Source organism: Schistocerca gregaria, chromosome 1 (genome assembly GCF_023897955.1).
Source record: "Schistocerca gregaria isolate iqSchGreg1 chromosome 1, iqSchGreg1.2, whole genome shotgun sequence".
Lineage (NCBI taxonomy): Eukaryota > Metazoa > Arthropoda > Insecta > Orthoptera > Acrididae > Schistocerca > Schistocerca gregaria.
Genome location: NC_064920.1, coordinates 291703616 through 291719076, shown reverse-complemented (window position 1 = coordinate 291719076; position 15461 = coordinate 291703616). Strand labels below are relative to the sequence as shown.

The window sequence follows — 15461 nt, the reverse complement described above, 5'->3', positions numbered from 1 at the left end:
TAAATTATCTCAGGCATGTTATCAATCAGGATGGGGTACGGACAGATCCTCGTGTCACTTCTGCAGTACGAGATTTTCCGGTTGCACAAACGGTTAAACAACTGCGGTTGCAGAAACGGTTAAACAACTGCAATCGTATATTGGTCTTGTGAGCTATTATTGAAAATTCGTACAAGGGTTCACAGAAATAGCGAAGCCACTTACTAAGTTGCTAAGAAAAGGTGTTACCTTCCAGTGGACTCCAGAGTGGGAGAAAGCATTTCAAGAGTTGAAACGGATACTGACATCAGATCCAGTTTTGAAGTTTCCAGACTTTTCGAAGGAGTTTATACTACAATGTGACACATCTAATGACAGAATGAGATTTTCACTCTGCAGCGGAGTGTGCTCTGATATGAAACTTCCTGGCAGATTAAAACTGTGTGCCCGACCGAGACTCGAACTCGGGACCTTTGTCTTTCGCGGGCAAGTGCTCTACCAACTGAGCTACCGAAGCACGACTCACGCCCGGTACTCAGAGCTTTACTTCTGCCAGTACCTCGTCTCCTACCTTCCAAACTTTACAGAGAGCTTCTGTAAAGTTTGGAAGGTAGGATACGAGGTACTGGCAGAAGTAAAGCTGTGAGTACCGGTCGTGAGTCGTGCTTCGGTAGCTCAGTTGGTAGAGCACTTGCCCGCGAAAGGCAAAGGTCCCAAGTTCGAGTCTTGGTCGGGCACACAGTTTTAATCTGCCAGGAAGTTTCATATCAGCGCATCAGTGCACACTCCGCTTCAGAGTGAAAATCTCACTCTGGAAACATCCCCCAGGCTGTGGCTAAGCCATGTCTCCGCAATATCCTTTCTTTCAGGAGTGCTAGTTCTGCAAGGTTCGCAGGAGAGCTTCTGTAAAGTTAGGGAGGTAGGAAACTAGGTACTGGCAGAAGTAATGCTGTGAGTACGGGGCCTGAGTCGTGCTTCGGTAGCTCAGTTGGTAGAGCACTTGCCCGCGAAAGACAAAGGCGGCGTGTTCGAGTCTCGGTCGGGCACACAGTTTTAATCTGCCAGGAAGTTTCATATCAGCGCACACTCCACTGCAGAGTGAAAATCTCATTCTGGATACATTCCCCAGGCTGTGGCTAAGCCATGTCTCCGCAATATCCTTTCTTTCAGGAGTGCTAGTTCTGCAAGGTTCGCAGGAGAGCTTCTGTAAAGTTTGGAAGGTAGGAAACTAGGTACTGGCAGAAGTAAAGCTGTGAATACCGGGCGTGAGTCGTGCTTCGTTAGCTCAGTTGGTAGAGCACTTGCCCGCGAAAGGCAAAGGTCCCGAGTTCGAGTCTCGGTCGGGCACACAGTTTTAATCTGCCAGGAAGTTTCATATCAGCGCACACTCCGTTGCAGAGTGAAAATCTCATTCTGGATACATTCCCCAGGCTGTGGCTAAGCCATGTCTCCGCAATATCCTTTCTTTCAGGAGTGCTAGTTCTGCAAGGTTCGCAGGAGAGCTTCTGTAAAGTTTGGAAGGTAGGAGACGAGGTACTGGCAGAAGTAAAGCTGTGAGTACCGGGCGTGAGTCATGCTTCGGTAGCTCAGTTGGTAGAGCACTTGCCCGCAAAAGACAAAGGCGGCATGTTCGAGTCTCGGTCGGGCACACAGTTTTAATCTGCCAGGAAGTTTCATATCAGCGCACACTCCGCTGCAGAGTGAAAATCTCATTCTGGAAACATCCCCCAGGCTGTGGCTAAGCCATGTCTCCTCAATATCCTTTCTTTCAGGAGTGCTAGTTCTGCAAGGTTCACAGAAGAGCTTCTGTAAAGTTTGGAAGGTAGGAAACGAGGTACTGGCAGAAGTAAAGCTGTGAGTACCGGGTGTGAGTCGTGCTTCGGTAGCTCAGTTGGTAGAGCACTTGCCCGCGAAAGGCAAAGGTCCCGAGTTCCAGTCTTGGTCAGGCACACAGTTTTAATCTGCCAGGAAATTTCATATCAGCACACACTCCGCTGAAGAGTGAAAATCTCATTCTGGAAACATCCCCCAGGCTGTGGCTAAGCCATGTCTCCGCAATATCCTTTCTTTCAGGAGTGCTAGTTCTGCAAGGTTCGCAGGAGAGCATCTGTAAAGTTTGGAAGGTAGGAAACTAGGTACTGGCAGAAGTAAAGCTGTGAGTACCGGGCCTGAGTCGTGCTTCGGTAGCTCAGTTGGTGGAGCACTTGCCCGCGAAAGGCAAAGGTGGCGAGTTCGAGTCTCGGTCGGGCACTCAGTTTTAATCTGCCAGGAAGTTTCACATCTAATCATGCACTTGGGGTTGTACTTGTGCAAGAAATTGATGGCAAAGAACATCCGATTGCGTTCGCGTCATGTCAACTTAACAAGGTGGAACAAAATTACTCCATGGCAGAGAAGCAATTGTTAGAGGTGATATACAGGATTTTGTACTTTCAATGTTATCTGTACGCTAGAAGGTTTAAGGTTGTGATGGATCATTTAGCTCTGAAATGGTTATTAGGTCTGAAAGGCCCAGTGAGTAGGCTAGTGAGACGGGCACTGAAAGTCAGTGAGTTCGATTATGAGGTAATACACAAGCCAGGTGTGAAACATGCCAATGCTGACACATTGAGCAGGAAAGTGACAGTATTACAAGTAACAGGGGTGACTGAAGATGAGTGGAAAAGGGTATAAGCCATGGATAGTGATCGCCAATTGTTCAGAAAGCAACCACAGTTCCTATTACAGGACGGGTTACTTTGCAGGTCGAGAAAATGCGGCCCACGTGTCGTCGTACCAGCAGTGTTAAGATCTGAAGTTTTGGAACAGGTGCATGACCATTTTCTTTCAGGACATGGCAGGAGAAGAGCTATGAATAGGCTGAGAGTGGAAAGTTTTGGTGGAGGACACGATATCAAGACGTGGACGAGTATGTCAGGAATTGTGTGACATGCGCATAGCCTGTGGACTTGAGCCATCAAAAGATTCAGCTTCAAAGATGATCAGAGGCAGACAGACCTTTCCAACAAATCAGAATCGATGTGTTTGGTCCACTTAATAGGAGTGCAGCAGGGAATAAGTATGTGTTAACAGTGATTGACCACTTTTCTAGGTATTTAGTCATCGATGCATTACCAGATCAGAAAGCAAGTATGGTGGCACAAGCTCTAGTTAATAATTGGTTACTCAGGTATGGGATACCTCAGTCCTTAATCTCAGATCAAGGTACTAATTTCACACCTGATCTGATGAGGCAACTGTGTAAGTGACTGAAGTTTGCGCTGATATGAAACTTCCTGGTAGATTAAAACTGTGTACTGGACTGAGACTCGAACTCGGGATCTTTGCCTTTCACGGTTAAGAGCACCCCCTGCTGCAGAGTGAAAATCTCATTCTGGGAGCAGCTTGGATGCTATACTATTGCAAACGATAGATAAACTAGTAAATTCGGAGAAATGTCAAATTTGATTGCAGCAATTATTAAGGCATGTGGAGGAGTACAATAGCAGGCGGAAATGTAGCATCTTGACCATTGGTATTTCAACCAGTACTATTACTGTGTTGACTGTATTTATCGGTGTGGTATATGTCTTATTAAAATGGAGGATTCAGCATGTTACTGCAAGACCACTCCACGAGATTCCTGTAGAATGGATTACCAGTAGGGCATGAGTCAGGGCAACCTGGAGGTATTTAGGGAAGAAGTAGAATATAGGATAGAACTAGAGTTAATATATAGTGTAAATTCGAGGACAAATTAAATTTTTAGGGGGAGGCAGTGTTGCGGCCACATGTAGTAAGCGTTGCTTCACGCAGTGGAGAACGGCAAAACAGAGGCAGCCGGCAATAGCAGCATTGTGAAGTAAGCGTATCACAGATAGCATTGCTGACAGTAGCAGATTACCAACCGGCTGACGCAAGGACGCACACAGACTGAGCGCCAAGCGAAGCCTGGAGAGTGCTGAGTAAGGAGAAGTGAGGCCAGCATGCTAAGTTATGCTACAATATACTGCTAGAGTAATAACAAGAAGCTGCCACCAAGGTTAAAAAACGTCCTCCTGCCTGATATAAATAGTGGAGTGCAGGCGGCAACAGACAGAAGCCATTAGGAAGCCGTTCGGATCTGAGGATGGATGTGGTCCATGTCCGAATGTTCAATCTTCGTAGGTGATGATTCCGGAAGTCTGTCCCAGCCCCCAGGAGTCATCTGTTCACCGCCAGATGTCAACTTCAGCCCGAGTTTGGTCGGCACCATGGCTGACTAACTACAGCGAGAACTTCTAGCAGGACAAGTCGCAGTGCAGTCTTGGTCACAGGTGCCGTTGGGGACTGCCGCCCGGACTTCACGGCAACCCGGCCACACCGTGTGGTCCGTCCATGATGGGACCTTGCGGACATCACGACTGACGGCTTCCCAGCTGCCGGTGCAGCAGACATTGGCAGCTGACCTCACGCCAAAGTGGCTGCTGAGCGGCGATGAGTTTATCTCAACTACAGAGCATCCTGACTTCAGCAGAGCACTGGTGACCTGAGGCTCCGAGGGCGATGAGCAGCGCGCGTTGCACGCATTGATGGGGAATCTACACAGCAGCTTCCAGGCAGAGGGATCTGCAGGGCTGGGCAGCTATGACGTGGGAGAAATTGTAAAGAAAGTTCAATAAATAATTGTAAAACTCCATGCCGTCTCAGTCTTTGGTGCAGCCCCTGTGTCTGTTGGTAACAAGTGGTGCAGAAGTCGTTACAAGTGGCCATCTGACGTAACATATAGCATGTTTTTTCACTTATGAGCCAGAAACTGAGTGCCAATCAGTGCACCAGAAGAGCCCCAATTTACCAAAACTGAAAAAGGCTAGAATGTCAAAATTAAATGGTTGTGTTTTTCAATGTCCGTACAAGAATTGGGAGCCTGAAGGCATATTAGCCAGAACAGGTAAGAAGAAAGTGACCTGAGTTGTGGAAAAACAGTGTCGCGGATTTTTTATCAGGACAGCCCCCCTGTACATACTGCATTAGTGTTCTGTTAAATGTGGGATACGATGGAGACCATGTACATGCTTTCAAAAGATAACTTCAAACATTGCTTTCAGCTGTGTAAAATTCACTTGGAGCTGTATAAAGATTGTGGAATTGAAAGATTGTGGAATAGAGTATTTTGAAGAGGTTATGTACAATTTATGAAGAAGTGAAAATAAAGAATGTTTTATCCCTAATCCAGTTATTTTTAGCCAGACCTCATATTCTGTCTCTTCTGTTTTTCTGGTGTCAGTGTAAAGAAATGCATCATTTTTGGCCAGAATTGCATGACTTGCTCAGACATGGACACCTGTGTATTCTGTGTACAATTACTGCACAATCCACTGCAGGAACACTCAGTGCACACTGACCACTGCTGCATACAGGGTGTTACAAAAGGTACGGCCAAACTTCCAGGAAACATTTCTCATACACAAATAAAGAAAAGATGTTATGTGGACATGTGTCCAGAAAGGCTTAATTTCCATGTTAGAGCTCATTTTAGTTTCTTCCACCTACACTCAATGGAGCACATTATCATAATTTCATACGAGATACTCTACCTGTGCTGCTAGAACATGTGCCTTTACAGGTACGGCACAACATGTGGTTCATACATGATGGAGCTCCTGCATATTTCAGTCGAAGTGTTCGTACGCTTCTCAACAACAGATTCAGTGACCGATGGATTGGTAGAGGCGGACCAATTCCATGGCCTCCACGCTCTTCTGACCTCAATCCTCTTGACTTTCATTTATGGGGGCATTTGAAAGCTCTTGTCTACGGAACCAAATGTAGAGACTCTTCATGCTCATATTGTGGATGGCTATGATACAATACACCATTCTCCAGGGCTGCATCAGTGCATCAGAGATTCCATGCGACGGAGGGTGGATGCATGTATCCTCGCTAACGGTGGACATTTTGAACATTTCTTGTTAACAAAGTGTTTGAAGTCACGCTGGTACGTTCTGTTGCTGTGTGTTTCCATTCCATGATTAATGTGATTTGAAGAGAAGTAATAAAATGAGCTCTAACATGGAAAGTAAGCGTTTCTGGACACATGTCCACATAACATATTTTCTTCCTTTGTGTGTGAGGAATGTTTCCTGAAAGTTTGGCCGTACCTTTTTGTAACACCCTGTATATCACTCTAATGTGCTAGACAATCACTTTATTCATCAAAGTCAGCTTTGGACTAAAGAGTATACTGCAAATAAACTAATAAATCCAGAACAAGCCTGGAGGACTACATGATGTCAGCCAGCTGCTATCTTATCACATGCCCTATGGCGTCATTTTGGTGGTGTACGTACTTCTTACTAAAACAGCCTTACGAGGCTTGGTGGACCATATTTCTGTCCTTCCACCAAAGAAAAATCCCTGATAGCATCAGGGGTGAACTCTGGACCTCCAATGTGGGAGTCCAACACACTGATCACTTACGTGCAATGAGTTATAATAGTCTATCATTATCTGTTTCCAGTAGCATAGTTTGTAGCTAAAAGACACTTGTTATTTATCAGTTTTTGTTTGTGATAATATGTTTCAGAATTTTTGGTTTCTCTGATCTGTTGCCTTAAATTGACATCTGAGCTCTTGAATTTTGATAGTTGTAAATCAGTACTCATATTTTTTATCAGATTGTGGCTTGTGGTGTTTTTTCTCATTTTAGAATTGATCTTATACCGAGTGATCCAAAACTCAGTATAAATTTGAAAACTGAATAAATCACGGAATAATGTAGATAGAGAGGTACAAATTGACACACAAGCTTGGAATGACATGGGGTTTTATTAGAACCAAAAAAAATACAAAAGTTCAAAAAATGTCTGACAGATGGCGCTTCTTCTAATCAGAATTGCAATAATTAGCATAACAAAGTAAGAGAAAGCAAAGATGATGTTCTTTACAGGAAATGCTCAATATGTCCACCATCATTCCTCAACAATAGCTGTAGTCAAGGAATAATGTTGCGAACAGCACTGTAAAGCATGTCCGAAGTTATGGTGAGGCACTGGCATCGGATGTTGTCTCTCAGCATCCCTAGAGATGTCGGTTGATCACAATACACTTGCCTGACCGAGGTGGCGCAGTGGTTAGCACACTGGACTCGCATTCGGGAGGACGACGGTTCAATCCCGTCTCCAGCCATCCTGATTTAGGTTTTCCGTGATTTCCCTAAATCGTTTCAGGCAAATGCCAGGATGGTTCCTTTGAAAGGGCATGGCCGATTTCCTTCCCCATCCTTTCCTAACCCGAGCTTGTGCTCCGTCTCTAATGACCTCATTGTTGACGGGACGTTAAACAACACTAACCTAACCAATACACTTGCAACTCCAGGTACCCCAAAGCCAATAATCGCACGGACTGAGGTCTGGGGACGTAGGAGGTCAAGCATGACGAAAGTAGTGGTTCAACACATGACCATCACCAAACAATGCCCATGTGTTGGACATTTCGTGAACTTTGTTTTTTTTTTTTTTTTTTTTGGTTCTAATAAAACCCCATGTCATTCCAATCACGTGTGTCAATTTTTACCTCTCTATCTACATTATTCCGTGGTTTATTAAGTTTTCAAATTTATACTGACTTTTTGATCTCCCGGTATGTGCTTCATGAAAGATATCTCTAGTAGCATGGATTTTCACATTGTGTTTGCTTATCAAATGTTGCTACACGTTGTTGGAAATAATTTGATGAACATATGGTAGGAATTTACCTGCTTAGTTTGATTAAAATACAGAGTCTAGTCATTAACCAGAATTTTTATTTGTGATGATTGAGACAGATACAGTAGACTCCTCAGCTAATATTTCCAGTTTGAATAACATGCATGCAGCCAATTTGACATGTTCTGTCATATAAATGATTTTGTATCTAGGATCACCAACACATCAAATAAGATGGAATAATTTGGTATATGAAGATGATTTGTGTCTTTGAACATCTTGTGCATTTTGGCATAGTGAGTGATAGTCAGTTACTGTGCCATCCAAAAGTCAAGCAAGACGCAAATATGTCAGACACATGTTTAATGAGGCTGATGGCTTTTGCACTATCATCAGAGCTTCGGGCTAATGACATTGTATATATTTTATAAGTCACTTGTAGTTTTTCCTTGGGTAGCTATTGGAGGTGATCAGCATGTTTGGTTTATTATGTCCTGTACCATAAATCTTGTTATTTGACCTAAGGGCTTGTATGAGCACACAATATGTTTTCCCCTCCACTAGTATATTTGTTAACTTGAATATAATTGTCACCTTTGTATAAGACAGAAACAACTCTCATTGTTGAACAGCACTGAGCTACAGTCAGTACTGCATGCAGTCCTTCTTGATGCACTATTCACATTGTTGCTTATGAATAGGCGACAAGGATAATATCTCAAGATGTCCATGGGAAAATAAACTCATTTCAAGTTTGTGATTGTTTTTTGTTGGTCCAGACTTACAAACAGGAGATGTGGTATTATGGCTCTCTTTTACCTGCTAGTCTTTGTCATTTTTGTCAAGATGACTCAACGTTCACTGACATATCATGAACCCCCTAACTCTAGCTTTCACTGAATAAGCAGGCAGAGCCACATTACAACTATTTTTAACTCTCTGTGTCACTTAATTGTGCTATAGGTGTTATGTGACTCCTCCTTGGCACAGCAGACACTGTGATCCATATCAAATGAAAACTCACACTTCTTTCTTCATGTAAGAAAACAGTCTGCACCAATGGATTCAGTCACAGGTTGTATCATCAGTTAGTCACTGGGAGCCATAATTTGTGGTTATAAAAAGTTAGTGCTACACAAAGTCTGTCTTTCAAAACTCATTCAGAGTGACCATTGTTCCTCAATGCACATTCCACTTCCATCATTATATCTACAGAGCAAAGTGATTGGTTTTAGAGGAGAAAAATACTAAAACCTTGTACTATAATCTTGTTAAATGAAGTAAATATAACAAAGTCACTATTTAACATATTTTCTTCTTTTGTCACATCTACAGGCTGCATTCCGTGGTTACAAGTCTCGAAAATCGTTACTTCCATTTGGTATGTGTTTCTATTCCTTTCTCCATAAAATTAACAAAAGAACTGTTATCTGTGCATGTTAAGACATACATGTCTCTCCAACAGATACTGAGAAATATGACGTGTATCGTAGCCCTATCATTGAGGCATTGCTGTTGAGAACAGGGCACAGCTGGAATGAAGCACAGCAAGCAGCCATGTCCATTCAGGTAAGTATCACATCACTTACTCTATAAATAAATTATAATATGAATTTTTCAGCTGACTTTTCAAATGATAAATTGAGAGCCCTTGTGACCCTTTTTTTGCCTAATCCTTAACTAGTATCACACAATTTTGTTACAAAACTGGTACCCCATGGTGTCTGTCAGGCTCCAGAAGTTAACTACCGAATTGCACAATGACTGTCTTACTTTCTTAGTTGTTTATTGAACTCAGCTAGTTACAACATGTATTTTCACAAAAATGGGAGTAAAATAAGAAAACAAAATATTAATAATCAGGAAGAAAATATGGAAAAAATCCAAGTGATGTTCCATGGAAAATGAACTTCTCTATGTTTCTCAAAAACCTAGAAATGAAACTTTTGGTTATTAATCCTAGGCTATGTCAGTCTTCTGTAAACAACAAATAATCAGAAACAGAAATAAAATTATTGAAAAGTTTGAATGGTAAATTTACTTTTGATGTTAATTTTCAAATTTGTTACAAGCAAAAATGTGGGGAATATATACATACTGAGTCTCAGCACCCATCATGCAAAAATGTTTAACTCATACTTTCACAGTTGAGAAAACAAAACTATTCACATGGAAAATGGCTAAGTTACATATTGGTCATTCTCAGAATGTACAACTTCATCACAGGCTCTGGCAACAGTTTCATCCCTATTGCTGCCCATGTTGGGTTATAGTGGCAACATATTATTATTATCATACCAGCAGCACACACTGTGTACAATTAAACATTATAAATGTAAGTACAATATGTTGACAGTGATCATGAGACATGCAGTGATTTAACAGGCAGCGCTAAATGTAGTCAGACAGAGGTGTTATTGTTGCTGTGCAAGTAGCTCACAGCCAAAGTAACCGGTTGTCACTCAGAGACTGGTCTGCCAACTGCCCAGTGATTTTTCTGTCCCCATCATGATAGGTGCCAATGGCCATTCTGTGATAGCTTCTCTTGTCAAGATGAGCACAACACTGGTGTTGTAGTACAAGGTAACAAAAACAGTGTCACAGAAATCACAAAATTTTAATCAGAATTATTCCTTGTCACTTTAAGGGTACACACTTTATAGACGTTAGAGAATGTTATTGTTTTTAGTTGTAAGTTATTTTAGATCAGGTGTCTAGTAAAATTTTACCTTTTATGAAGCTTGTATTTCAGATACTGAAAACAGTAACTAATCATATAATTATTCAGTTCTATGCAATGAATGAAACTGGTAATGATATACACACTCCTGGAAATTGAAATAAGAACACCGTGAATTCATTGTCCCAGGAAGGGGAAACTTTATTGACACATTCCTGGGGTCAGATACATCACATGATCACACTGACAGAACCACAGGCACATAGACACAGGCAACAGAGCATGCACAATGTCGGCACTAGTACAGTGTATATCCACCTTTCGCAGCAATGCAGGCTGCTATTCTCCCATGGAGACGATCGTAGAGATGCTGGATGTAGTCCTGGGGAACAGCTTGCCATGCCATTTCCACCTGGCACCTCAGTTGGACCAGCGTTCGTGCTGGACGTGCAGACCGCGTGAGACGACGCTTCATCCAGTCCCAAACATGCTCAATGGGGGACAGATCTGGAGATCTTGCTGGCCAGGGTAGTTGACTTACACCTTCTAGAGCACGTTGAGTGGCACGGGATACATGCGGATGTGCATTGTCCTGTTGGAACAGCAAGTTCCCTTGCCGTCTAGGAATGGTAGAACGATGGGTTTGATGACGGTTTGGATGTCTCGTGCACTATTCAGTGTCCCCTCGACGATCACCAGAGGTGTACGGCCAGTCTAGGAGATCGCTCCCCACACCATGATGCCGGGTGTTGGCCCTGTGTGCCTCGGTCGTATGCAGTCCTGATTGTGGCGCTCACCTGCACGGCGCCAAACACGCATACGACCGTCATTGGCACCAAGGCAGAAGCGACTCTCATCGCTGAAAACGACATGTCTCCATTCGTCCCTCCATTCACACCTGTCACGACACCACTGGAGGCAGGCTGCGATGTTGGGGCGTGGGCGGAAGACGGCCTAACGGTGTGCGGGACCGTAGCCCAGCTTCATGGAGACAGTTGCGAATGGTCCTCGCCAATACCCCAGGAGCAACAGTGTCCCGAATTTGCTGGGAAGTGGCGGTGTGGTCCCCTACGGCACTGCGTAGGATCCTACGGTCTTGGCGTGCATCCGTGTGTCGCTGCAGTCCGGTCCCAGGTCGACGGGCACGTGCACCTTCCGCCGACCACTGGCGACAACATCAATGTACTGTGGAGACCTCACGCCCCACGTGTTGAGCAATTCGGCAGTACGTCCACCCAGCCTCCCGCATGCCCACTATACGCCCTCACTCAAAGTCCGTCAACTGCACATACGGTTCACGTCCACGCTGTCGCGGCATGCTAGCAGTGTTAAAGACTGCGATGGAGCTCCGTATGCCACGGCAAACTGGCTGACACTGACGGCGGTGGTGCACAAATGCTGCGCAGCTAGCGCCATTCGACGGCCAACACTGCAGTTCCTGGTGTGTCCGCTGTGCTGTGCGTGTGATCATTGCTTGTACAACCCTCTCACAGTGTCCGGAGCAAGTATGGTGGGTCTGACACACCGGTGTCAATGTGTTCTTTTTTCCATTTCCAGGAGTGTATTTTTCAAACTATGCCCTCAAATGTAAGTGCCAAGGCTCAACAGCAAACTTTTTGCCCTTTTGTTCTGGAACACTAAAATTCACTATCACTCTCAATTTAAAACACAATCAGGTGCAAATTAAGTTGCAGAAGACAAAGTCTGTATGCATGAAACTATTCACAGAAGTAGCAGACAAAATGGGAAAACAGAAGCAGCAGAAAAAACATTAAGATGAAATTAAGTAAGAGAGAGTAATTCTTTAATGATGATCTTATAAATTTTGAACTCAAAGTAAAATTACAAATATGCTGGGAAAGAAACCATTTTTATTTAAACCTCTTCAGGTTTGCAAAATCATTTGATTCAACTTATTTCTTTAACTTCTCAAGAAATTTTCTTGTTACTCCACGATAAAACTTTCAATGCCAATAATGAATAATTGAGTATCCTATCCTCCAGAGAAGGCCCGCATTAAAAAACTAATTAATACTATAATAGTATTAGAAAATGGACTACCTGCTTCTGTGTAATTTTGACAGTGGGAAAATATAACAAAAGTTTTGAAAAAGTTGCACTTATACAACATCAGAAGTTGTGATGGACTATTTTCACATTAAATTAATAAATAATTAATAAAAGTAGTGCACCATGTCTGAAACCATGAGATTCACAACGAAAGTGGACAGTCAGGAACACAGTCTATCAAAGCCATAGAATGTTCTCCTGCAAAATATTTGTCCAGATTTGACAATAATAATGGGCATTGTGCCATACCACTCTGTTGTGATGGATAAAGCTACAACAATGCAGTGGATAAAAATGGATATTTCGCTCTAGCTACGAAGAACTGTTCCACTGCATGAAGTTGAATGTAGCATGTATAAGGCGAAGTTAATGGAACTTGAAGTGCTGCACAAGCCAAAAACCCCACAGTACCAGGTTGACAAACTGGCTGATGCTAAAGGACATAGTTTAATCAGACTTAGTCCATGTCATGCTAATTTAAATCCGACTGAGAATACACTCAGTGAGGCTAAAATGCTGAAAAAAGAAGCCATTTGAAACATTGCATCACAGGATAGGTCTTGAGCTGTTAGCCATACCAAGAAGGTAGTTGAGGAGAGATTGATTCACAAGAACTGTGGTGAGATTTGACTAACACAGAACTTCTCTTACAGCCAAGCTAAAATTTGCTTTTCTTATAACAGAGCATAACAAATATTGATCTCATTAACATTCTAACGCAGTTGAAAACGCAACAAATCATGAAGTAGTGTGTTATGAAACTAGTAAATTATGGAAAGTCAGGTCAGTAGTTTACAAAACAGCCCATTCTCAGAATAAAGTATATTTCTGATTATTGTGGCAGATATGAAAGTTTTGCATATTTACAGCATGGCAAAATACTCTACTTTTTGTGTGCTGCTACCATTTGCCAAAATCTTGTTTCGATACCTCGAACAGTTTATTTGATAAGTGGGATTTATAAACATTTCTTTCTGGATTTTTTGCTGATGCATGCTTTCATGAGTGGTGTACATACATTCCATTCTCTTGAGACTCCAAGTTCAAACAGTAATTCAGCATGTTTCTACATTTCATATGAGGCAGCGTACGACCTAACATGCAAGAAATGTAAATTAATAGCGAACTTTATTTTTCACCGCAAACTTTACGAATTTCTTGCAGTAATATCGAAATATCACAATAACTAAGAGCATTAATGAAATGATATGCAGTTTATTATGAAGCTGATGAATTAACATACAAGATGTGTGAGAATCAGATGTTTTTAGCTCATAGTTTCTTTACAGTCATCTGAGAAAAATCGCAGATCGGTCATCTTGTGTGGCTTGCTGTTCGCACAGTAAGTTGCTGATGCTTTCAGTTCACGCTGGCAACTACGGTTTTCTTCCGCTCCTTTTGTGCTGAACTGTCAAAAGTCGCAACTAATTTTAAACACACTATAGTGCCATGTGCTGGTTGCAGTGAGCAGTATGTGTGATATCACAAGTACATATTCATTACTAGAACCAAAATATTCACTATGAAGTATAAAGGGGAGGGGGTACGAAAAAAAGTGTGCCATACGGCTAATAAAGAGCTCACAGGCTCAGGTGAGCATAGCATACTATTTACAATATCATAAAAATGAATGAGAAGCATTTGTGTATGAATCACCTACTGTAACTACAGTGAGTGTCATAGCAAAAGTGCTTCAAGGAAATATTATCAGTCTGTAAGTGGCCCCGTACTGACATATTAACTTGACCCATGACATGAAGGAGTACTGTAAAAGGACACACTGTAATGGAGAAACTGCAAATATTAAAAGACAAATGCAAATTCGTGAAAGAGAAGGGGGGTAGGTGGGGGTATATCATCACTTGTAAAACATCATGGTAAAGGAAGTGCTCATTCTCATAATGTATGCTATATGAATAAATATAGTTGAAGGGAGGGGTGTTACTAAATACTCAGTAAAATAACGAGTAAATGAAGGCCACTAAGCACCAGCTCAAACATGCCTAGCGGCTGAATTGATATGTACAGATAATGCCTCAGTGACGGGCTGCTGCTGGCGGCAATGCACAGTCAATTAACACAATGCTGGATTGATGAGTTGTTATTGGAGTCTTGCCACATGTTGACATTACATGTTGGGGTGATTTGCAGCTCACTGTGTCATCAGCTGCATTCCATCACTATGGTAAGTGGATCACTGTGTCCCAAAATTCCTTGACATCACAGTATTCCATCCACATCTCAACATACCTTTCCTCTTCAGAAAAATTCGGTCTGTCAGTGTACTGTGGTGCTTCTCTAATGAAAGCTAAGTAGAACAGACACTCAAGACACATTCAGAAATGACATGTCTCCCTATAGTTTTTATAGTTCTACTCATTAGCTGGTCTGAAAAGCTACTCATTAGCGGGTCTGAAAAGCATGTATACATGCTGTGAACAGAGGCTAGGATAGCTTATACATTTGTATGATGACTCCTATGTTTCCTTTTGTCCACACTGTTCGAGCTTGGGTCCAGTTTTTACGTGTTCCACTCACTACTTCATGCAAAATTTCTTTGTTGTCCTGATAATTACATCAGGCAATAAAATAAAAATGGTATGGGATATAATGATGTCAGAGACAGGTGGGGCCAGAAAGGAAGAGGAACAAATAACTCTAAAGAATAAATGAGACTCTGGCAATAAGTGCATGTAGTGTTGCGAACCTCTTAAACAAGTACTTCATTTCTGTTACTGACAGATCCAGATTTGGTGAACAGTGCAGTGGAGTATCGGAGACCAGTCTTTAAAAATAATAACTTCTGTAAAATGGAAATGACACTCATGTCTCCCGAAGAAGTGGCATCCATCATAAAATCCTTAAAATATAAGTATTCCAGTGGGTATGAAAATATATCAGAGAAGTTAATCAAAGAGTGCTCATGCAAGTTGAGTTCTATCTTAAGTTATTTGTGTAATCAATCTCTTATCAGGGGAACGTTTCCAGACTGGCTAACATGTGCTGAAGTTAAGCAATAATTGCTTACATTAAAAAGAATTTTCAGTGTGTCACATTTTTAGATCTGA

The 15461-nt window shown here is 42.2% G+C and overlaps 1 protein-coding gene across 1 annotated transcript in view; it reads left to right on the top strand.

The window, feature by feature from the left end:
* LOC126341556 (abnormal spindle-like microcephaly-associated protein homolog) overlaps window positions 1–15461 on the top strand; it is a 199413-nt gene that overhangs the window by 119635 nt on the left and 64317 nt on the right. Inside the window, exons 7-8 of the mRNA XM_050001783.1 lie at window positions 8979–9024; window positions 9109–9212. Coding sequence (XP_049857740.1) covers window positions 8979–9024; window positions 9109–9212 — 150 coding nt within the window. The remainder of the gene's footprint in view (window positions 1–8978; window positions 9025–9108; window positions 9213–15461) is intronic.